This window comes from Parasteatoda tepidariorum, chromosome 3 (assembly GCF_982258835.1).
Source record: "Parasteatoda tepidariorum strain Cologne lab strain chromosome 3, Ptep-v5.0, whole genome shotgun sequence".
NCBI classification, from domain to species: domain Eukaryota; kingdom Metazoa; phylum Arthropoda; class Arachnida; order Araneae; family Theridiidae; genus Parasteatoda; species Parasteatoda tepidariorum.
Genome location: NC_141757.1, coordinates 12,036,840 through 12,059,760, shown reverse-complemented (window position 1 = coordinate 12,059,760; position 22,921 = coordinate 12,036,840). Strand labels below are relative to the sequence as shown.

The 22,921-nt window shown below is 31.7% G+C and overlaps 1 protein-coding gene across 3 annotated transcripts in view; it reads right to left on the bottom strand.

The window, feature by feature from the left end:
• The window catches only part of LOC122268427 (adhesion molecule nephrin), a 161,471-nt gene that overhangs the window by 26,878 nt on the left and 111,672 nt on the right, over positions 1–22,921 (bottom strand). For all 3 annotated transcript variants that reach the window (XM_087158811.1, XM_087158809.1, XM_087158810.1), the window contains exons 2-7: positions 19,975–20,025; positions 13,203–13,544; positions 11,714–11,824; positions 8,125–8,328; positions 6,617–6,910; positions 2,307–2,597 (exon numbers count right to left, since the gene is read on the bottom strand). In XM_087158811.1, coding sequence (XP_087014937.1) covers positions 2,307–2,597; positions 6,617–6,910; positions 8,125–8,328; positions 11,714–11,824; positions 13,203–13,233 — 931 coding nt within the window. In that variant the 5' untranslated portion in view covers positions 13,234–13,544; positions 19,975–20,025. The remainder of the gene's footprint in view (positions 1–2,306; positions 2,598–6,616; positions 6,911–8,124; positions 8,329–11,713; positions 11,825–13,202; positions 13,545–19,974; positions 20,026–22,921) is intronic.

Genomic DNA, 22,921 nt, shown 5'->3' with positions numbered 1-22,921 from the left:
GAATTTTCACCGTGTCGGAATTTTATCCATGTTGGGTTGGTGTTTTCAACACGTATCCCATGAAATATTCCATGCGTAGCCAGATTTTTCGACAAAAATTAAGTTTTTTTCAAGCACTCAAAAATATTTTTAATCACTTTCCAAAACAGAATAAATCATATTTGGGATCTGTGCAGGAATAAAAATTATTTTTTCTACCGAGTAAGGCTCTTAATTTATAAACATAAAATCAATAAAATTAAAAAAAAATATCAATAACTTCATAATTCATAATAAAATGACCAGTTAAATATTGCAGAGAAAATTGTGAAAATCGAGCATTTTTTTGTAATTTAGAACGACAATCGACACGCGGCAAAGAAGAAAAATCTATTTTTAAAAGATAGAAAATTAAGCACATTTTTTTACAAACCCCGAGTAAGCAGAAGTCCCTTTACGGGCTTTTAAAAAAATGTAAATCAAAAATAAGAATTTTTAAGCACATTTTGAAAACTCTACGCATACTTATATTCGTGTCCTTTCGATAATAAATAAAAGTATATCTCGCTGAATTAGATAATTAAGTCAATAAAAAGAACTAAGCAAATAAAAATAAAAATATGACCACCGAAGCCGACGTCTTCAGGGGGTACCGGCCTCGGTAGCCATAAAAACAAAACCATTTCTAATTGAGGGAGAAGCAAATGCCTAAATTAACTCCCTCAGTATGACCTTAAGTCAACGAATATGAACAAGAATATTTTGAGAATTGCAACTAGAACTATTTAAGATTATATTGATGCTTTAAACTGAAAAGACGGATGTGGCTAATTTGACCCTTGTCTTTTTTGGGTGCTCTGTAATTTTAAAAATATCTTACTTAAAGTGTTGAGTATTTTTGACCTTTTATAATTTGATTCAATTTAAGTGCTTATTAACCAATCATGTATTAAGTAAATAATCCCACGAAACTTGAAGAGGTAATATATCAAAAGTTTCGCTGCAATTACTTAAATAGTGTACTGCAATTCCTTAGACTGTTTTTCACACTGTGATTTGATGCATGTGTGAGTTTCGTTTCTGTAACATCAGTATTTATGATAGTAGATTCGAGTGTTGATTAAATTTTTTCCTCTCATTCTTTTTCGCCGTTGTTTGGCTCACGAGTGGATGGTAGAACTTTCGAGAATTTTATAACATAGCCTTCATTCATTAAAAGATTTTAGAATTTTCAAATTTATGATTTTCATATATCCTTGATTTGGAAGTTAATAATGCGAAGTAGCATCTATTAAAGATATACTATCTAAATTGAAGAATAGTGGGAGGAACAATTTTTACTTCATCGCATGATTTTATGCAAACATTACATTTTAACTGTGACCGTATAATATTTTTTAAATTGTCAATTCAAATTAGAGTACCTTATATTTTGTATGGGGTTATCCCTATATAGGACCACTTTAAAAAATTTAGGCTTCCCAATATTGGTCTTATGGTGCATGTTCATATAGGACTCATATTTAGTCAATTTTGAGCCAAAAATTGGAGTCGAGATAAAATTATTGCTTGGGTATACACTTTATTTATGTTGAGATATTAATTTTCTTAAATTTATTTTAGGCTCATGATATGTTAGAATTCATAAATTACAGATAACTCTTATGAATGGTAAAGTTTCAAGCAAATTTGAACACAAATCACAATAATAAAATTTTCTAGAATATTAAGCCTATTTACACATCACCTCGTAAGTATGAAATAAGCGGAGGAAAACACCTGAAGTTTTTCTAACTTTCTTCAGGCTTCAGGAAGCTTGTTAATGTTTACATTCAGCCAACCATCCATATAGTTTGTCTAAAGTAAGAATTCCCCTAGCCATTCCTAGCGGAGGAGTACAAGGAAGTTTTTCTAACTTTCTTCCGATTTTAGGAAGCTTGTTATTGTTCACATGCAGTCAACCATCCATATAGTTCGTAGGCATTCGTCTGGACCCTTGATGGTGACTATGGTAAAGAGGTATAACTATTTCAAGAAGGGGTGTGCGGTTGATGTTTACGACAGGTTTTGGCTGAACTCGGTGAGAGAAAGGGAATCTTTTTCTTTGGTCTACTGTGTTAGCCCAAGAGTGAAGAGAAGCTACCCTCCCTGAAATGCGCTATTCTTGTTTCCATAGCAGCAAACGGTATCAGACTTTGTGGTGGGGGGAGTTCTTACCGTTGACAAACTATAGATATAATTCTCTTGGGATGCTCCGTTGACGTCCGTAAATTCTGTAAAATTGATTCATACTTAAACATGAACTTTCTGTACAGATGTACACTTACAATATATCTTAAGTAGCACTTCTTCACTTTGACCTTTTCCTTCAGAGTTGAAGGCTTCACATTGATAAGAGCCTTTGTGACTTTGATCGACACTATGGAGATGAAGGGAGTGATTTCGGATGCTGACCCCTCTAAGAGAATCTTTAGCAACATTTTGACCTTGAAAGATCCACTTAATGTCAGTTATTGAAGGGTTGGATTGAATGTTGCATTCGAAATATACGTCGCTTCCTTCATGGATATGTGCGTGTTGCACGCTAGCACCAAAGACAAGAGTAAGTTGAGGTGGGTCTGTAAATAAATTTTAATTAGACAATCAGTAAAATCTTCAAAAAGCACTTTAACCATTTGCTTACGGTGTCCCATGTTGTACTATTACATGTGGTTTACATGTTGTACCGGCCGTAAGCACAAGGTTAAGTCTTCAGGAATACTAAAAATTACAAAACTCAGTGGCTTGCCAACGCTCTTTTTGTTGTTGTAGTTCATTTACGTTGCACTAGAGCTGCACAATGGGCTATTGGCGATGGTCTGAGAAATGTTGCTGAGGATGATCCGAAGACAAGTCATTACAATTTTGATCAGGGTGAGTAGCCAAATTATTCAACAAAAAATAAGCACCTTTTAAGCACTTTTCAAGCACTCGAAAAATATTTTTAATCACTTTCCAACCCTGCCTAATTATGATATTTTTTAAAGTTTTTAACAATTAACGGTTTTATCTTGTTTTAACCGTCATGTCAAAAAAAAAATCCTTTTGACAATTATCAAAAATCTTGAAATTTTGAATCATGTAAAATGAATGTTGTTTTAATAAGCTACGGACTGACAATACGCCGAAATAGATTGGGGTTGAATTAATTGTGAACTGTGTCTTTTTGCATAATACGAATCGAAAATCAACATAGTAAAGGAAAAATCTCATTTGAAAAAGAGAAAATTAAGCATTTTTTAAAACACCAAATGAAAAAAGCACATTTAAGGGCTTTTAAAAAACGACAATAAGCACCTTTAAGCACTTTTTAATAACGCTGCGCACCCTGTTTGATCCTCTGCAGAGGGGAGAGCACCAACGCTTCGGTAGCCCGACGACCTTCACACGAAGTCTAGCACTTTAAGAGGACCAATACCGTACACCCTTGATCCCTACGCAGACTGATCCAAGTAGTCACCAACCCGCTGACCGCAGCCAGTGTTGCGATTTTACGGTAAAGTGATATCCGAAAGGTACGAAAACAGATCCAAATTTCTCCTAAGCAGACCATCTTGCCCACTTCTACCACTGACCACTGAGTAATGGAAATTTTAAAAATAAAATTCAAATATCCTTTAAGTGAATGTAATTAATACAGATTATGTAAAAAATAATACCCTGTAATAATAAGTTGATTCTTTAAAATTCAATGATATAAAGGTACTGATAAGTTCATATTTTTTTAAACACATTGAATTCAGTACATACCAAACAAAAACATCAGACAATATGTTTTCGTTATAGAATTAAAGTCTAAAGTAATTAAACTAATGTCAAGATTGCTAAGTATTTCCCATTTTATGCTTTAAAAAATATAAGCTGTCAATGTGCTTGATTTAAATCATTAAACTATATTAAAGTTAACAAAACCTAATAAAGATAATTTTCTGGATATAATAAATTTTTAGTAATGAAAAAATTGCTGATATGCTGTGTTTAACACTCGATTGCCCAAGGAAGTTAATTTGACTGTTTTTTTTTTATAATTTCAATTAGAAAAACAATGATTGACATAATTTCTTAGAATTTTTTTACTTTTTGTACAACATATTCGTAAATATTAAGAATAAAAGAAATTACAACCTTTTATATAACTGTAAATAATGTAAAAAATATTAAAAATTAATTTTAAACAAATTTCTTAACACATTAGTTATTCTTTCCCAATGCAATCATTTTGACTGCTTTTAGGCAATATAAGTATATACTAAGTTTCAGTCTTTCTGTTGTTAAGGAAATTTAAAAAATAAATACACATTATCAAATATACTGTGTAATAAAAATGATAATATAAGACAGTATACCGATAAAGTATTAAATTACAGAGGGATATTTAAAGAAAAACTAAAACTATAAAATTTTGCCAGTCAACAAACTATCAATTTAACTCTTCCATTTTATTTTAGGACTTAAATAATAGATAAAAAGAGGGAAAATATTTTATGTAAGCACTTCCGATGGGCCATCAAACGTGGTAAATACATTATGGATTAGAACTTCTTGTTTCCAATTGAAAGCCATTACTATTTTATATCACCTGTCTCAAACACTCTGAGTTTTGTAATAACAAGTACATCAAGCTAGCTTGAGTGCGTACCTGTTATAGCGTTTTTTAACACAATTTTTGAAGCAATTTGAAGCACATCGAAACCAGTGACGGAAGAAGGTCAGAAATAAAATGTTTTAGAGAAAAAAGCGTCTTTTTTCCAATAAAACTTCAGATATTTGTATTCCATAAGTATTACATCAGATTCGATATCTAAAGTATATGCTATGATACAAGCGCGATATATTTATAAAGTATCAAAACTGAACTTTTATAATATAATTATATTATTTTCTTCTAGTATTAGTTCATACTCTCCCTATATCTTTTTCAAATTTTCAATCCAATTTTGTAAATACAACATTTAACAACAATGAACAAAATTGATTGAATAGTTCCTGAGAAAGCCAATTTTAAATATACTACTTCGTTAAAATTCAATTTATCAAAAGCTATTCGACCGATTTCGTTCAAATTTTGTATTTTGCCACAAAATACAACATTTAAGCCAAATTAGATTTATATTTCCTGAGAAAACCAATTTTAAATATACAACTTTTTTAAAATTCCATTTATCAAAAGCTATTCAATCAATTTCGTATGTTCATGCTTGTAATGTTCAGGCTTATATTTTTGCCATGTAAAATTACATTCTTTAAAATACCTTACAATTTATGCATTTTTTTACTATCATTTAATAAAATATAAAAAATAAAAATTATTAAAAATTATTTTTTTGCATTAAATTATCTTTCAATAAACGGATTTCATATTAGTATGAAAAATTGTGTATAGCTTAGTAAAAATGTTTAATCAATTTTTAAACAAAATAATAAGATATAAATTATATAACCAAAAATTTTTTTTGCTTTGGATAATTGAATTTAATAATTGAGTGAAAGAAATTTTTTTTATGGGTTTAAAAATTTCTCGAGGTACATAGAAATTCTCGAAAAGTAAAAACAACATTAAGGGTTTCAAACACTGGATCGCTCTCCTGACCGAACTGTTGGGTATGCTACCCTTTATAGTTCGGAGAACAGGAATTCGAATCCGTAGAAAATAACATACGTTTATTCAGAGGAGGTAAGCTTTTGTGTCTCATTTCGTAACTTTAATCATAGTTTGTACTTATTATGTACTTATGAATTAGCATATTTCAGGTCATCTTTTCGAACCATTTAGAATGAGTCTGATACGTGAAAATTCGATCATTAAATCGAACGATTTTCAGGGTTTTTCCGCTCTTTTACCTAGCAATGAAATTCAGAGAATAAAGTAAAGTTGAATTTCGAAAAGTGTATCGGTTAACGTTTAAGTTCTAGAGTAAAATACATCTTTTTTATTTAAGCATGTAGTCAGTGGAGATCGAGATTCAGACGGAAAGTAAAAGTTTATTTCCATTAAACAGAAAAAAACATACAAGCTTAAAAAGAACGCCATCTAGCGGTATTAAAAAGAAAAGCAATACTTCCGTGGGAATGACAACAATCTCCCCCTGCGAGAAGGATTTTACTTTTTAATACAAATAACAATATATTTTTTTATATTTTTATCCGTCATTGAACAGCCAACCCTTGCTTCGAATTTACAACTACTAATGTTCAACTCAGTAGCCTTGTAATTTTTTACCAATCCAGAAGACAAGGAAACTCCTGGATCAGTACCCTCTCCCCCCAGATGTATGATTTATTATTGGAACATGGAGGGATTTATTATTGGAACATGGATTTATTATTGGATTTATTATGTGACTCGACAGATTTAACTTGCATCAGTCATCATTGACTACATGGGGAGTCTTCGGACATCGGGGTTCGAACCCGCAAACTCTTTGACGTGGGCCTAGTGCCCTACCAACCAGACTATTCCAGTTTTGTCTTTTAAATTTTTTTAAAACTTTTTTTAAATTTAAAAATAATGCCATCTGGCGGTATAAAACAGAAACAAACTTCATGGCAATGCTTTCCTGGAAAGGACAACAAAACACATAAACAGAATAATACTCACACAAAATGTTTAGAGTCCAGCTGTCGTGTAAGGAACTTCTTGGAAGCTTTGGGTTTAAAGCTTCACACGTCAACGTTTTGTTGTGATCTTCAATTTTAGGAACAAAAGTAAGAGTGCTGAAAGTTATGCTTCCATAGATGTTTTGCACAGCTAAGTGATCGATGTTTTCTAAACCTTTTCTCCAAGATATCCCAGCTGGTGGTCTCGATCCTTCACTTTGACAGTTGATCTCAATTTTTGATCCAACTTTTAGAGAACCGAAGATGGTGGAGATCTGTACATTTAAGGGTTTCACTCGTTGAGGAATAAAAGAAAGAAAAAAGAGAGTTGAAAGTTGGTTGAATAAGAAGCAGCATCAACACATATTTGCAATAGAAAATATTTTTAGTAAAATAGGTTCGTACCAGAGTTGGGCAAAAATGTAATCGATTACAGTAATCCATTACTCGTAATCATGATTACAAGATAACATAATTTTGATCACTGTAATTGTTAATTGCAATCACGATTGCAGCTGCAATCTATTACTTGTAATTGTGATTACTATTTTGATTACAGCTATAATCGCCATTACAATAGTTGGTTACAGTAATCAATTGCTCGTAATTGTGATTGCAATAGTCGATTACAGTAATCAATTACTTGTAATCGTGATTACAATTCTCCAAAATTTTGATTACAACTGTAATCGTTGTTGTTGTTGTTAATTTACGTCGCACTAGAGCTGCACAATGGGCTATTGGCGACGGTCTGGGAAACATCCCGGAGGATGATCCGAAGACATGCCATCACAATTTTGATCCTCTGCGGAAGGGGTGGCACCCCCGCTTCGGTAGCCCGACGACCTGCGTGCGAAGTCGAGCACTTTACGGTAGCACAGTTTAACGAGGACCAATACCGCACACCCTCGGTCCCTACGCAGACTAATCCAAGTGGCCAGCCACCCGCACACTGACCGCAACCAGTAATGCTTGACTTCGGTGATCTGCTGGGAACCGTGTCTTAACGATCTGTCCACTGCGGGACTTACAACTGCAACTATGATTCCCAATAATTGCGATTACAAGTAATCACAACAAATTCGATTGTTTGTAATTACAAGCAATTGATTACAGTAATTTGTTATGTAATCACGATTACAGTTGTAATAAAAATTATAAATGTTTGTAATCATGATTACAAGTAATTGATTACTGTAATTTAGTGTTGTTATTAAGATTACAGTTGTAATCAAAATTGGTAATCATGATTACAAGTAATTGCGATTCAAGTAATCACAGTTTGTTAATTTATTACTACAATCGACATGGCAAAGAAAAAAAATATTTTTAAAAAGATTTCATTTTTTACCAATCACGAAAAAAAAGCAATTTTACGAGATTTTAAAAAACGTAAATACAAAATATGCACCTATAAGCACTTAAACGAAGCGCATCCTGCATTTACTTTCTATAATAACCAGTCTTTTAAACAAAAATAAGCAACCTAAAAATAACTTTTATACTTACAGATCATATCAATAGTTACAGATGTCTCTATTGCTTCAGTGATGTTACTATTGGACGCTTGACAAGTCAATACAGTCAATAAGTCTTCTCTTCTGAGAGAATGTAAAACTAATTCACTCTTGACAGACCGCTGATCTTCAAACGCTGGAGTGCTTCTGAGTGTCCTGGAGTCTTTAAGCCATGTTAGTGTAGGAGTAGGATAACCTTGAGTGTTAAATTTAATTTAGAGCAATTTTTTTAAAAATACAGGGTGTCCCAAAACTCATGGTACATTGGTTGGAACCATATATGGCAACGTTACTTTTGAAAAGTAACGAGTAAAAGTACAAGTATTTTTAAAAAAAGTAACGAGTAAAAAGTAAAAAGTTCTTATTTTAAAAAGTAACGAGTAAAAAGTACAAGTAAAAGTACAAGTACTAAACAAAAAAAAGTAACGATTTAAAAGTACATTTCTAGGTAATCGATTCAAAGTAACCTAAAATTTTATTGAATAATATTCTTAAGTTCTTTAATGTTTTTGCAAAATTGTTGTTATTTATTTAATTATTTTTAATTTTGAAAGTTATGGATATTAGTTTATTTTTAAATTCGGAAGAATATTATAATATAATTTTATAATATAATCGTATAATATAATTTTAAAATCAAACATAATTTTAATATCAAACTTTTCATGAATTTGCACGAAAAAGAAATTTTATCAATTAATTTTAATTTTTAATTTATTATTTTTATTTATTCAAATTACCGTTGATTTAAAATTGTTTTACTCTTTAGAAACGCGTTTTAAAAGCACAAACATAAACAAAGCAAACACGGGGTTTCAGATAGCTTTGTGATCTTTGAGTTAGTAAAAAATAATTGAATGTGCAGTATAAGTTGAAACAGAAGGTATTTAAACACGAAGTTAGCTGTGAATGCATATATATTGGACATTAATTTTATAAATCAAAAAGACATAAGCATTTTTTTTTAATTTTAATTTTTTGTTTTTTTAGAAAGCTTACCGAGTTTTAGAAAAAAGTAACGATTTCATTCGATATTTCCGTTACAAATACTTGTACTTTTTCCCTAAAAAAGTAACGAAAGTACAAGTAAAAGTACTAAATTTAAAAAGTAACGAAGTACAAGTAAAAGTACGTACTTTTTACTTGTACCGGCGGTACAAGTAACGAAAGTAAAAGTACTGCCATATATGGTTGGAACTGATAGAAAACAACTAGACAAGCACAAAACAATCCAAGGTTGGAACGCAAGAGCACGAAACATGCTGAGTCACGAAATTTTCTTTAATAACCGTCGTTGAACACCCAACCCAATTTTTGGGTTTACGATTATTAATATTCAACTCCGTGACCTTGTAATTTTGAACCATTCCAGAAGACAAGAAAACTTCTAAATCATTACTCCCAGAGGTATTATTAGCTATGGGAACATGGAAGACTTTGCGACTCGACAGATTTAACGTGCATCAGTCACCATTTACTACATGGGGAGTCTTTAATCAGTGGGTATTGAACCCATGACCTCTTGGACATGGGCGCAGTGCCCCACCAACCAGGCTATCCCGGCCTAAAGGAAATTAATTGACACTATGTCCCCTATCTCAGGAACTGCTCAAAATTGCGACCATCAACAATAATGCAGGTTTCACACAATTGAATAAGTGATCGCCTTACATTGACGAAAACACCAAGACTCCCTCCTAAGGTGTCAGCAGCTATGAATATTCGGACAATAACATGTTCAGCAGAATCTATAGGACCATCGTCATAGATGAGGCTCTGGGGTCATACTACCCCAGAAGAAAAAGTCCAGACTTAAAATTAAAAGTCCAGACTCAGAAGGAAAGTCCTTGCCCTTTAGCTCGTTATGACTTGCGTTTGAACTCTGGATTGTATGGTGATTTGTGATTGCCTAGTTGTCTTCTACCACCCCGTAACGTATATACCATGATGATTGGGGATGTTTGTTCTAGTTCCGTGTAACGAACTAGAACATCGTGTAACGATGTATATAGCATCGTGTAACGACCCTAGTCACATTTATACATTGGCCCAGTTGGGCTCAAAATTTACTCAATTGGTCCTATAAGAACATGCTCCGAGTAACCAATATTGAGAAGTCCAGATTTCTTAATATTGGTCCTATGCAGTGCTATTAACGGCCTATATAGGGCCAATATGGGGCCTATATTGACTAAATAATGATTAAAAAATATCAGGTGTATCATTCTATATAGAGCTGATATTGGCTTTAAAGTGGCAGTAAAATATCAGGTGAATCTGGCAATTCTATTTAGAGCTGATATTGGTTTTAAAGTGACAGTAAAATATCGGGTGAATCGGACAATTCCATATAGGACTGATATTGATTTTAAAGTGACAGTAAAATATCGGGTGAATCTGACAATTCCATATAGGGCTGATATTGGTTTTAAAGTGACAGTAAAATATCGGGTGAATCTGACAATTCCATATAGGGCTGATATTGGTTTTAAAGTGACAGTAAAATATCGGGTGAATCGGACAATTCCATATAGGACTGATATTGATTTTAAAGTGACAGTAAAATATCGGGTGAATCTGACAATTCCATATAGGGCTGATATTGGTTTTAAAGTGACAGTAAAATATCGGGTGAATCGGACAATTCCATATAGGACTGATATTGATTTTAAAGTGACAGTAAAATATCGGGTGAATCTGACAATTCCATATAGGACTGATATTGGTTTTAAAGTGACAGTAAAATATCGGGAGAATCAGACAATTCCAAATAGGACTGATATTGATTTTAAAGTGGCAGTAAATTATCGGGTGAATAGGACGAGTCTATATAGGGCCCATATCGGTAAAATATCAGCCCTTTAAACCCTCACTGAGCCAAGAGTCGTGAATATTGGTCTAATGAAGACCCAAGTTATTTTACTGCTCGGGAAGTTAAAGAAGTAGAACAGCATAGTTCATTTTAGTATCATAATAAATGTTGCAGTGAATTGGAACGATATTATGAATGAATACGTTCTAAAACTCCTAACAATGTGAATAACACAATGTGAATCCTAACACTGATGGTCACAAAATAAAATTTTATAGTATTGAAATTAAATTTTATTACAAATAATTTTTATTTTATAAAAATTTTTATTTTTGATTACAGCAAAAAAGCAATCTTGAAAAAATGATAAATTATGATAAAAAAAAATAGTTTAGCAATTAAAGTACCTTTGAATTTGTAATCAATTGAAACGTCAAAAATTACTTAATTATAATTACATGAAGCAAGTAAATCTTTTTTTTAACCAATATGCTTGATTAAAATGCATTTTGGTTCAATAAATCTTAACAAAAAGAAAAATAATTGAACTGTAATTAAAATTTAAACTTTTGAATAATTTGTGGAAGCGTAGATAATTAAAACACTTTTTTTTAAATAATAAATGAAGTTATTTAATGAAATCACTTACATAATTTAATACCAAATAAACCAAAGCACAGAGAATTAAAAATTTTAAAAGAAACTTTCAAAATTTAAAAACAGTAAATAACAGAATAGGCTACATTTAATGTTCGAAAATGTTACTTACCCCCTACGGCCAAACAGACCAATGTTACACCTTCTCCTTCTCTAAACGGACCAATTATTCCAGAATAACTGAAATTATCTTTTCCTTTTATCACAACTTTCTTTACAGGAACTGAAAGAAATTTTTTTAATTTAATTTGTGAAAGAAAGTAGTAAAAATAAAGTAGTGAATTGAGAATTGAAGATGTAAGTATCTAATATATATTTTTTGGTGGAAATGTTTTAGTTCAGAGTCTGTATTTAACACTGTTTCTTTCATGAAATTATAATCCTTAACAGTCCAGCTTTTAAAGAAACTAAGGAGTTTTTAGAATTAAAGAATGTTTCCAAATTAATTCTGGATTTGACTTAGAGGCCATGTGAGTTTAAAAATGAAGAAAATAACATCTGATCATGATTAATAAGTTTAATTTTAGGTACTACTCGCTGGTATGCAGCCACAGATATATATGCCTTTGTAAGTCACTGTTGATACAAATACATTTTGGCAGTCAAAGTTTAAGAAAACTGCTTTATTTGAGATTTTTTTAATGAACTTTGTACTTTGATGCAAAGATCCACTCTAAGTATTTCAGTGTTAATAGTTAGCATCACACTTTTCAACTGTGTTCAAGAGTAATAGTCAACAGTGCGCATGCGTCGTCATTGCATGCGTTGCTATGGTGACCGCTGCTGTTTGATAATTTTTTTTAGAATTCTTTTTTTTCACTTTTAATTTTGTTATTCATCAAGTTAATGAGTTTACTCTTGAGATATGGGACCAGAGGGATCCCATAAATACTTCTTGAGTTGTGAATAAAAGAGAATTTCATTACTTGAACGATATTTTTTGTTCCTGTTGTTTTAATTAGGAATCAAAAATTCTAACCTACACTTCAAACTGGATCGTTTTCAATGCTAATTCTGGTGAATATCTCAAAAATAAAGAGGGTCACAAACTGATTGACACGGTCCCAAACGATGGAGTTGAAGCAAGAAAAAAAACGATACCAAGGCCTAAACTTACGGACGCTGAAAAACCTAAAGCCAAAGAACGTAGACGAGAATACCTAAAGCGTTACATACAAACGGAAAAACGAAAGGATTCTGTTCATAAACGTTCAAAATTAGACAACAACCATGTTGACAATGGGTAACCTGTGATTGCCTGATCACAATTTTTTATTTTTTTATTTCATTTATTTATTTGTGCAAAAATAAAAAACACTTCTTTTTTAGTTTCACATAAAGGACATATCTTGAAAGTTCGAAAATAAAAATTCCAAAATGTCCAACCCTACTTGTTTTGGCCGATTTTTACAAGACACCACTGGCTCTTAATCACTTGAATATAACTTTCCTCATGCTTTAAGCTAAAACGATTTGAATTTATGTCTTAAAAAATTTTTAATAGGCATAAATCAGGAAAATCATTTCGGATAATCTCTCCATGAGTACATTAACCCTTATTTCTAGTTAACTGCAAAAAAATAAGCTTATCGACTACTCACCAACGATAGTTAACGTAATCCATCTACTCATAGTGCGACCTCTTTTAAAATCCACTCTACATCTGTATTCTCCCGCATCCTCTTCCGTCACCGGATTCAGTCTCAAGTGACCCAGATTTCTAATTGTGACATTAAAGTAAGCTCTTGATCCCAAGTACTTGCTCGAGAAGTGTTTGGCTGAATCAGCTGTGAAGGAACTGCGAGCATCCAGGGTGTAAATTGGATTTGGATTTTCGCGTTTATACCACAGAACCAAAGAAATGGAATCGTCGTGGGATGGGGTGCTGAGATTACATGGCAAATACACCGTGGATCCAATAATTGCTTGAAGCTCTGGATATTCTAATTCAGAAATAAAAATTCAGTAAAATTTGGTTAATTTGATATTTTACTTTAGATGCTCAAATACTTTGCTTTAGATAGTTTAATACTGTACTTTTGGTAGTATAATATGTTACTTTAAATACTATTTTACAGTCCCTGGAAGAATTATTACACACACTGTAAGATTCTATGTAAAATCTTAACTATCCGCTGCTGAAACCGGTTTGCATTTGTTTACATTCGTGCATGAATTGGTTAACATTGCAATGTAATACGTTAAAAATAAATACGAATAGGAAGAATATGAAAAATCTCCAGAATAAAAACCCATTACATGTATGTTTAAATGTAAAAGTATTGTATATGAACTCGTGCAAAACATGTAATTATTTAAAAACTTCAGTGAGTCTAATAATTTGGTCTAATTATTATAATACACTAATAATATACCTGATATAATAAATATTCTACATTTATATAATATATCGTCCAATTTATCCAATCATCAAAATTATATTATATATCGTCTAATTTAACCGATTGATACACGAACGTGAACAAGTGCAAACCGGTTTCAGTCTCGTAAAAACAATAAAACTGTATAGGCTGGCCTGGTGGCCAAGTGGTTAGCATGTCTGACTGCGGAGCCAATGGTCGCGGGTTCGAATCCCGCTCTGGGCATGGATGTTTCTCTCTCTGTGTTGTCTTCTGTTGTGTGAATGTGGCCCACCCTATGAACGGGGTTGTGGCAGTATGGCGTGGGTAACGTTGCTCGCCTCCGTGACTTTGGTTCACAGGTGCCCACTGGGTAACGCTAAATGAGTAACAATTCCGGCATCTTCTATGGCGAAGAACGAAAAGTTTAGTGCCTGACGTTATTTAAAAAAAATAATAATAATAAAACTGTATAGTATCATCCGATCATTAAGATTTCACATAGAATCTTACAGTGCGACTAATAATTTGGCCAAGGTCTGTATATCAATTGAAAAACAAGTTTTCTTCTCTCGCACACAAAAGCAAGACTTTATTTTCATGTATTGAATACCAGGGCCTCTGGCAGAAAGAATCCTGTTAATTTTAGATTTTGAATGTCATGCTTATCTATTTACAAACCATCTGGGTAAAGCATTTGCTTTTGTAATTACTTTTTTTTCTACAAAATTGCAAAATTACAGCCCTATTATCACAAATTCTTTGTAATATCTAATAAAAAAAGTACCGAAAAGTGCTGAAATCAGATGTAAACGAATACACGTGGTGACAAGCTAATTAACATTACAGTTGATAGGGTTAGTTCTTATCACGCTAAATCAATTTTCGGATATTATTTAATTGGGTACCAACAAGCGACTTCACGCAAGGGTGTCGAACCTCATTGGTTGCTGAATCCTGATATAAACGAATGCCAGGATTCAGCAGCCAACCAGGTTCGATACTCACGCGTGGCGTTGCTTGCTGGTACCTAATTCTCCCTGCAATCACAACAGTGGCAACCTATGTGATGTATAGCTCCTTCTTATGCTTCAAATTTTAAGTTCAATGATAGTGCAGTTTTGTAATGCACTAACGGAAGTAAAACTTATGTTTATCAATGATAGTGACATTTTGTAATGCACTAAAGGAAGCAGGACTTATATTTATCAATGATAGTGCAATTTTGTAACGCAGTAACCGAAGCAGAACTTATATTTATCGACAAGAAATTTAACACAATATTTCATTCTAATTAAATTTGTTATAAAAGCAAGTCAACACAATTTTATTTAAATCTTAGTTTGACAACAACGAATTCATTTCATTTTAAAATAGACACTGTAATTTAACATATTTTTCTTTCGTAACAGTTCGTAAGCATTAGAAGTAGAAAATAAAAATTAAAGTTTGTTTACACCAATCTAAGCTTTTTAATAATAGTTTAGTAAGGATAGTAGTTTTCGATCATGTCAACCTACATCAATGAAAAGGTATCCCATCATAGAGTCGAGTTAACATGTTTCATATACTAGTGAATTGAAATTGTATTTTTGTAACGGTAGATACACTACTGTACTCCCCCACCAGAATTATAGCTGTGATAGAATTCGATGAACGGGATACCATTTACTGATTCATTTGTGAGATTTTGTAAGAAGTCGGGAGGGAGAGCTGTATTTAGATTTACCATACTTTTGAGTGCTGATCGTTGTCGCTTCTATGTTGCCATTAGCAATCGATTATATACAGCTCGAAGTTGTGTGTGATCGAGACTGAGTAGCAACAGTGCTAGGAGGTGGATAATGTCGCAGTTACAAGTAGTAAGTCAACTGTTCAACGTGGGTCATCCATCGAAGTAGGAGTGCTCAAATCGAAGGGGGTGTTTCTGTCCAGGTAGGCGTGTTCATATCACGTCCGGGTCACCAATGCGGGGCTAGTAGTTATCGACAATGTCAACCGTCATCTATGAAAAGGTACCCCAACATAGAACCGAGTTAACATGTCTTATATACTAGTGAATTTGAGTTGTACTTTTGTAGTGGTAGATACACTACAGTTCTATGTATAGGATACATATTTATTCTTATCAGAACTGTTACATAGATAAAAAAAATAAGTAAATAAGGATTTTCTACCAAAATAAAATAATTTTGAAAGTAATGAAAAAACTCTTAACTGAAATGTAGCAAGTAAAAATTTTCTGTCTATTAATCAAAATCACCATTCAATTCCATGTAAATAAAAAATGCGCAAAATTTTTTGATAAGATTGCAGTTAATCTATTAAAAGACATGGCAATTTAAATGTCCTTTTTGCATATCTATTTATCTAAAATTCTTATTTAAATGAGAATTTTTGACTTTCCGGAGTTAGATAATAGAAAATACGCTTTGTGATAAGATTAAATAACTATCGATTAACTTAAAACTATAGCTATACTATATATTTACAATAAATTCTAACAAAATTTCACATAAATTCTAAGTGCTCTCGTAAATTATTTCCGCAACTTTTGAATTGTTACATTTTTGTAGAATATAAAACAGCTCTAGCAAGTTATTTTTCATATACTTAATTTTGCATAGAATCTTTGCTTTTGCTCGTTAAATCTGCACATTGGTTGAGATATATTAATTTTTATGTTAAACATAAAACAAAGAAGAAAAAACTTGCTAGTAAGTACATCATTTATCTTTGGTGAGTTTAAACTCCCATTGCAATTAAAAATATTGGGTTTCCAATATTGGATTAAAGGAAAAAAAAATTGTAAAATCAATAAATCTAGATCTATACATATAAAAATAAATGTCTGCCTTTTATAGACTCCTAAATCATCCAACTTAGAGCGATGGAATTTAGCTTAGATTAGTGAAAAATCGAAGCATGGGGTAATTCATTGTTGGCATTAGAACATTAGAACGAATTTTCTTATAGGGAAAACATAGCGCGTTAATACAATTAAATTTCAGGTTGTTTTTATTTTAGTTTACAGCTCCGTTTAATATAAACTTAGTTTCGCAGGGGAATTTATAGCATGCTGTTAATAATTATTTAATTTATCTCCTTATGTCAGGTTAGTACTTAAAAAATAAGCGCGAATAATTTTCGTGGTTAATAGTGGTGTCACCGAATTCGTGTCCTGAAAACTATCTCATAGCACATTGTTACAATTTATATTGCAGACGATTCCTATTTTAGTTTACAGCTCCATTTAAAAGAAAAACTTAATTTCACAGAAAGTTTGTAGCACATTTTTAATAATTATCTATCTATAGTTTTTAAGAGTAGATACCACCTCCAGAGAACGCACTAGGTCTGCTCATCGGCAAGACCGATTGTGCAGCTCATTGGAAATAACGAACTTTTTTTAGTTTAGTGCAATTAAATCAATATGATTAGCTTAGGAGATTCCTTTTTTGACTTTTACTATTTGAAAATTATTTGAAAGTTTATTTATTGTAAATTTTATTTCTCCTAGTTTTTTTTTTATTTTAACAAAATTGTTTTATATTTTATTATTTTTATATTTCTTATTTATTTCTTTTTCATAGTTAAATGCTTGAATGTTTGTTTTAGGAAATCTACGACCAGCTTTATCGTTTTATTTTATAACCGTCGTTGAACAGCCGACCTAATTTTTTGGGTTTACGACTACCAATGTTCACCTCCTTGCCTAATTGTGAACCCAATCCAGAAGACAAGGGAGCCCCTGGATCAAGTATAGTTAGAAATTTGCCTTCGTGCTGGACTTTTTGATAGAGCTAACCCACATTTGAAGTTACATTGTGAAGAAAACTTAGAATACCTCCCACGGTTAGCCTGACGGCGAGGAGACTAACCCATGATCCGTCAACCGCTGAGGATGTTTTACATCAACACTGTGGTCGGTGCAAGCCGGATGCCGAATTCATAGCGAACAGCCATAGCTGAAATTCAAATCATGTTCACCTCATTGGAAGGCGAAAGTTCTATCCCCTGAATCATCATGGCTCCCCATCTTTATCATTGACGTTTCTGCTTTGTGAGAAGTATTTGCGAAACTACGCCAACAAAACGAAGCTCTATTAGTCTATCGTAACCTCAAGCGTATTTAAAAATATCAATTAAAATTTTATTTATAGTTTGAATAATTACTATAAGGTTTTAATTTTTAATGTTGACCAAGAAAAAATACTACTACTATGTTAAACTGAACACAGTATTTCAAATGTTCAATTTTTTAAGCGTGAAATTTTTCAGAGCTGCAGTAAAAATAGGAAGTATTGTGCACTCAGAGCATATATTATTTTAATCCCTTCATACATTTTTACCTATCAGTTATATTCAAGCAAAGCAAAATATATAATAACTTTTTTTTATTCCTCTCTTAATTGCACAGCTTAACAAGTTTTTTCTTTCTCATACAACAAAATACCCAAATCTTCAACTTTTCAAAGTCTGTTTAACGCTTGAACTAAATTACTTTTAAATTAAAAATATCTTACAAATCCAGCTTCCTCTATTGATTTTACAATTAGGCTTAGCTCTAAAATATCCGATCAATTAATTCTAGTTGGTAATTAATTATTTGTTTTAGTCTTAAGAAAGATGGGAGAAAAAAAAACTTGATATCAACAGTTTATTTTTTATTGAACATCTAGAATATTTCGATGTTTCTTGTTGAATATTACTTTTTAAAACATATTTTCTGAAGTATCTTATCCAAATGGTAGTTTTCGATCCATATGGAAATGGCATTTTCAACGTAGTGGAAAACCATTTGATAAATTACTCCTAGAAGATTTATTTCGCTCATTTTTCGAAATATTTGTGTTGAAACAATTCGTAGTTTCTTGCTATTCATTTTAAACTACAGAATCGAAACACAAAAGAATACTTCTTGATGGTAAATGATTAATACTATATGTTCCATTTCAAAAAAAATCAAATATATATTTGTAATACATTGAGAATTATGAAAAAAAATATCGTTTGCACATTTTGATTGAAATAATAAAACATGAATGCAACAAAATAAATTGTCGTTTTCGAAAACAAATATAAATTGTTTTATACAAATACCATCAATCATTGTAAAAATATTCGATCACCAGACGATGTCTTATGGAATATTTTTAATACATTGAGAATTATGAAAAAGATATCTTTCATATTTACGCATTATGATTGAATTAATAATGCAAAAATGCAGCAAAATAAATTGTAGTTTTCGAAAACAAATATAAATTATTTTATACAAAATCAATTCTATACAAATCAATTATTTTATCAATGATAACAAAAATCTTCGATCACCAGACGAGAATATCTTATGGATTTATAATTCTAAAAATATATATTTTTAATACATTGGAAATTAGGATAAAAAATATCGTTCATATTTGCGCCATTTTGATTGAGTTAATAAAACATGAATGAAGCAAAATAAATTGTCGTTTTCAAAAACAACAAATATAAATTGTTTTATACATATACCATCAATCAGTGTAAAAATATTCAATCACCAGACGAAAATATCTTATCCATAAGACATTTCATGGTGAATTACAATTCTAAAAACTTTGCCTAATTTTTAAAAATTTTATCGCTTTTGTTTAAATTTACTTTTTTATTTATTCAGAAACGGCAATGTACAATGCCAGGTTTGTGAATGATATTTTTTCGAAAGTCACGCATTATGTATAAAAACAGACTGTGATTGCTAAAAGTAGAACTTATTTGATTTTTTTTTTCTTTCAATGTCTAGTTTTCTTTTTTAGTTCTTATTTTTGAAGTACTTATTTTTTTCTCACTTGCACATAGAAGATATTTAAAAGACCGTCATTTTTATGCACAAAAGTAAGTATTATCGGAAACAATTAAACAAAAATAATAATATAAGCAAATATCCTTAGATAATTATGAAACAGTATTCATTATTTATGACTTTAAATATTTTTCGAGTTACTGAGAAGAAAAAAAATTCACTTACCAGGAATATCATCTGCAGAACTAGTTGACTTTGTTTTGATATCAGACGCATCTGTAATCAGACATGAAAACAAACATAAAACTAAATATATAATTTTCTTTTAGAACCTACAAAAAAATATAACAATAAAAACACGAGACCACACCCAAAAATTCATTTAACAATATAAAATATTTATATTTTTCTCCCCTTTTAAAAATACCGAAAAGAAAACCCTTTCAATTCGAAAATACTGAAAGTCAAAAACTAATCTAAGAACTTCTGTTATAGATTTTTTAAATATTTAAGTAGAAAAAAAACATCTCGTGGTCAGGAAATGAATTAGTTTTTTTTCTTTCTATGAAATCCCTATAGAATAGGAAAAAAACTTTTAACAATTTCATGGTGAATTCTTTTTCCAATTTCATGATCCTGACTATCCGACGGAGCTGACCTATTTTGGATAATCGAAATATTCTGAATATAAATTAACATTTAGTATCAATAAGTTATCTTAAATTATGTTATATGGTATTTAAATTCAATATAATTACTTAATTGATGTCTTTTTTTTCAAAAACAGGTGTAACGCTTTTAATTTAAAAAATCTCGTTTGCCTATTTTTTTTTTATTAAAATCATCCACTTCTGAATTCTTATCTAAATTAATTAGGTTTTCTTTAAGTGACTTCAATTATTATTTATCACGATTATTTATTTCAACTCCTACTATTAGTTCACACTCTTTCTATATCTTGTTCAAATTTGCAATCCTTAATAAAATATTCTTTATTCATTCACTCACTTTCAAATACATTTTATGAAAATTGTCGTGAATGACACTTGATGTTAATACAGTTTTTTCTTATATTAATTCATTCATTAAATAGGGATGAGCGAAAACCGAAATTTAATTTTATGATGTGTTAAGCGTTGGTCATTGTTTTAAGTTTTGCTATAAGCAATTCAGTTTGAAAATAACATCAATGGTAATTTCTAACTTATAGCTCTATTTGAACAAAAAGGATAGCTCATTGCGCACATTTGAAAATATCATTATTTTGTATTCGCTGTGTCAGATAAATTCAATAAAGAACATGACGTGGTAGCACGCGTGGTCCACGTCACAGAATTTATACTTTTATAGTTGTCTGATACCCCGCGCCTTTTGTTTTTTCAATTCTTACCATTGGTTCACACTCTTTCTATCTATATTTATATATCTTGTTCAAGTTTTTAATCGTTAATACACTATTTGAAAGAAAATGACGGGACACGACACTATAACGACATAAACCCATATTTATTAAAATTAATAGGAGGTAGGGCCTCCTTTGGCTGCGATCACAGCTGCAACCCTTCTGGGCATGCTTTCCACTAAACTAGCCATAGTGGCAACTAGGAATTTCCTTCCAAATGTTTAACAGGAAGTTCCATAGTTCATGCTTGCTTTTGGGGAGTGGGTTGCAGGCCCTCAACCGACGGTCCAATTCGTCCCAGAAATGCTCAATTGGGTTAAGATCAGGGCTCTGCGCCGGCCACTCCATGCGTTTAACGTTGTTGTTTGCATACCAATCAACAGTCCTCCTTGCAACATGGGATCTTGCGTTGTCGTCTTGATACAAGCAATCATCCATATCGTACGTTGCTCACAGGGTAGGAAGGACTTGATTTAATTAATTTTAGCTTTATATGGTGGAAAAAAATTTAATTATTTGATAAAAAGTAACTAAAATAAAAATTTCCCTTATTGACTTAAGTAGAGGACGACTTGAATTTTTTTTGTTAGATTACTTGTTTAAAGTAACTGATTTATATTCCTTTGCAAGTTTTGAAACGATTTTTCCCCCGATTCCATTCACATTACGATATTTATTTTTCTTGGACAAAATATAAAAAGAAATTCATCAGGGAATATTAGAAAATTTGGAAGCCATGATAGTCAAACCGAACTTCTGTAGAATAGTAATGAAAAGATGGGAGAAACCGTGGAAACTACAACACACAAATATCGTCAACAACCAATGCAAACTGCTTCACATACTAACAAGACGCGTATTTTACATAAAATGATGAATTCATTGCAATCATACAACGCATGTTTTTAATTTAAAGGTCTCTTGTAAAGCTCAATTAAAATAGCATATATTTTTTTTAATAACAGTTGTGGAACAGAGAACTCAATATTTTGGTTTACGACTGCTGATTTTCAATCTGGTAGCCTTGTCATTTTGAACCCACCAGAGGACAAGGGAACTCCTGGACCAAGTATTGAGAGAAATTTGCCTTCACGGAGCACTTTTTGATGAAAATAATCTGTATTTGCGTTGCATGGAGAGGAAAAGCACGAAAACCTAACATGGTTAGTCTGACGGCAAGGGGACTCTTACCCATGATTCGTCCACCACTGAGGATATTTCACGTCAGCAATGTGGGCGATGCAAGCCGGATGCGGAATTCGTATCGACTGGGCCTCATTGGAAGGCGAACGCTCTATCCCTTGAGCCATCACGGCACAAAACAGCATATAAATGTGATCGGATATCTACAAGAGACGCCATCTTGAATAAATCGTGGCATTCGCTCATTCCATGATTCTAAAGCCAATCAGGTTCGTCATACGGGTGTGACGTCGCTTACAGGTATCTAATTAAATCTTGCCTGAAAATTGATTCAGTGCTATAATGAACCAAGCCTAATTACTTTAACGTTAACCCGCCAAACACAACCATCTGATTAGGATGGTTAGGTTTAATCACGTACTCTTCTTGAGTTGCAATAGATAATACTGCATATGCAAGTAGATCATATCATCATAATGGAGGCAAATGGCATCAATTGTCGCTGTAATTCTGATCGTATCTGAAAAAACTGCGTAAATTAAAAGATAACAAAAAACAGTAAACAAATTGATTTTTAGTGCTGATTTTACGATGAAAATAAAGGGGATTGCCAATATTCTTTTCAAA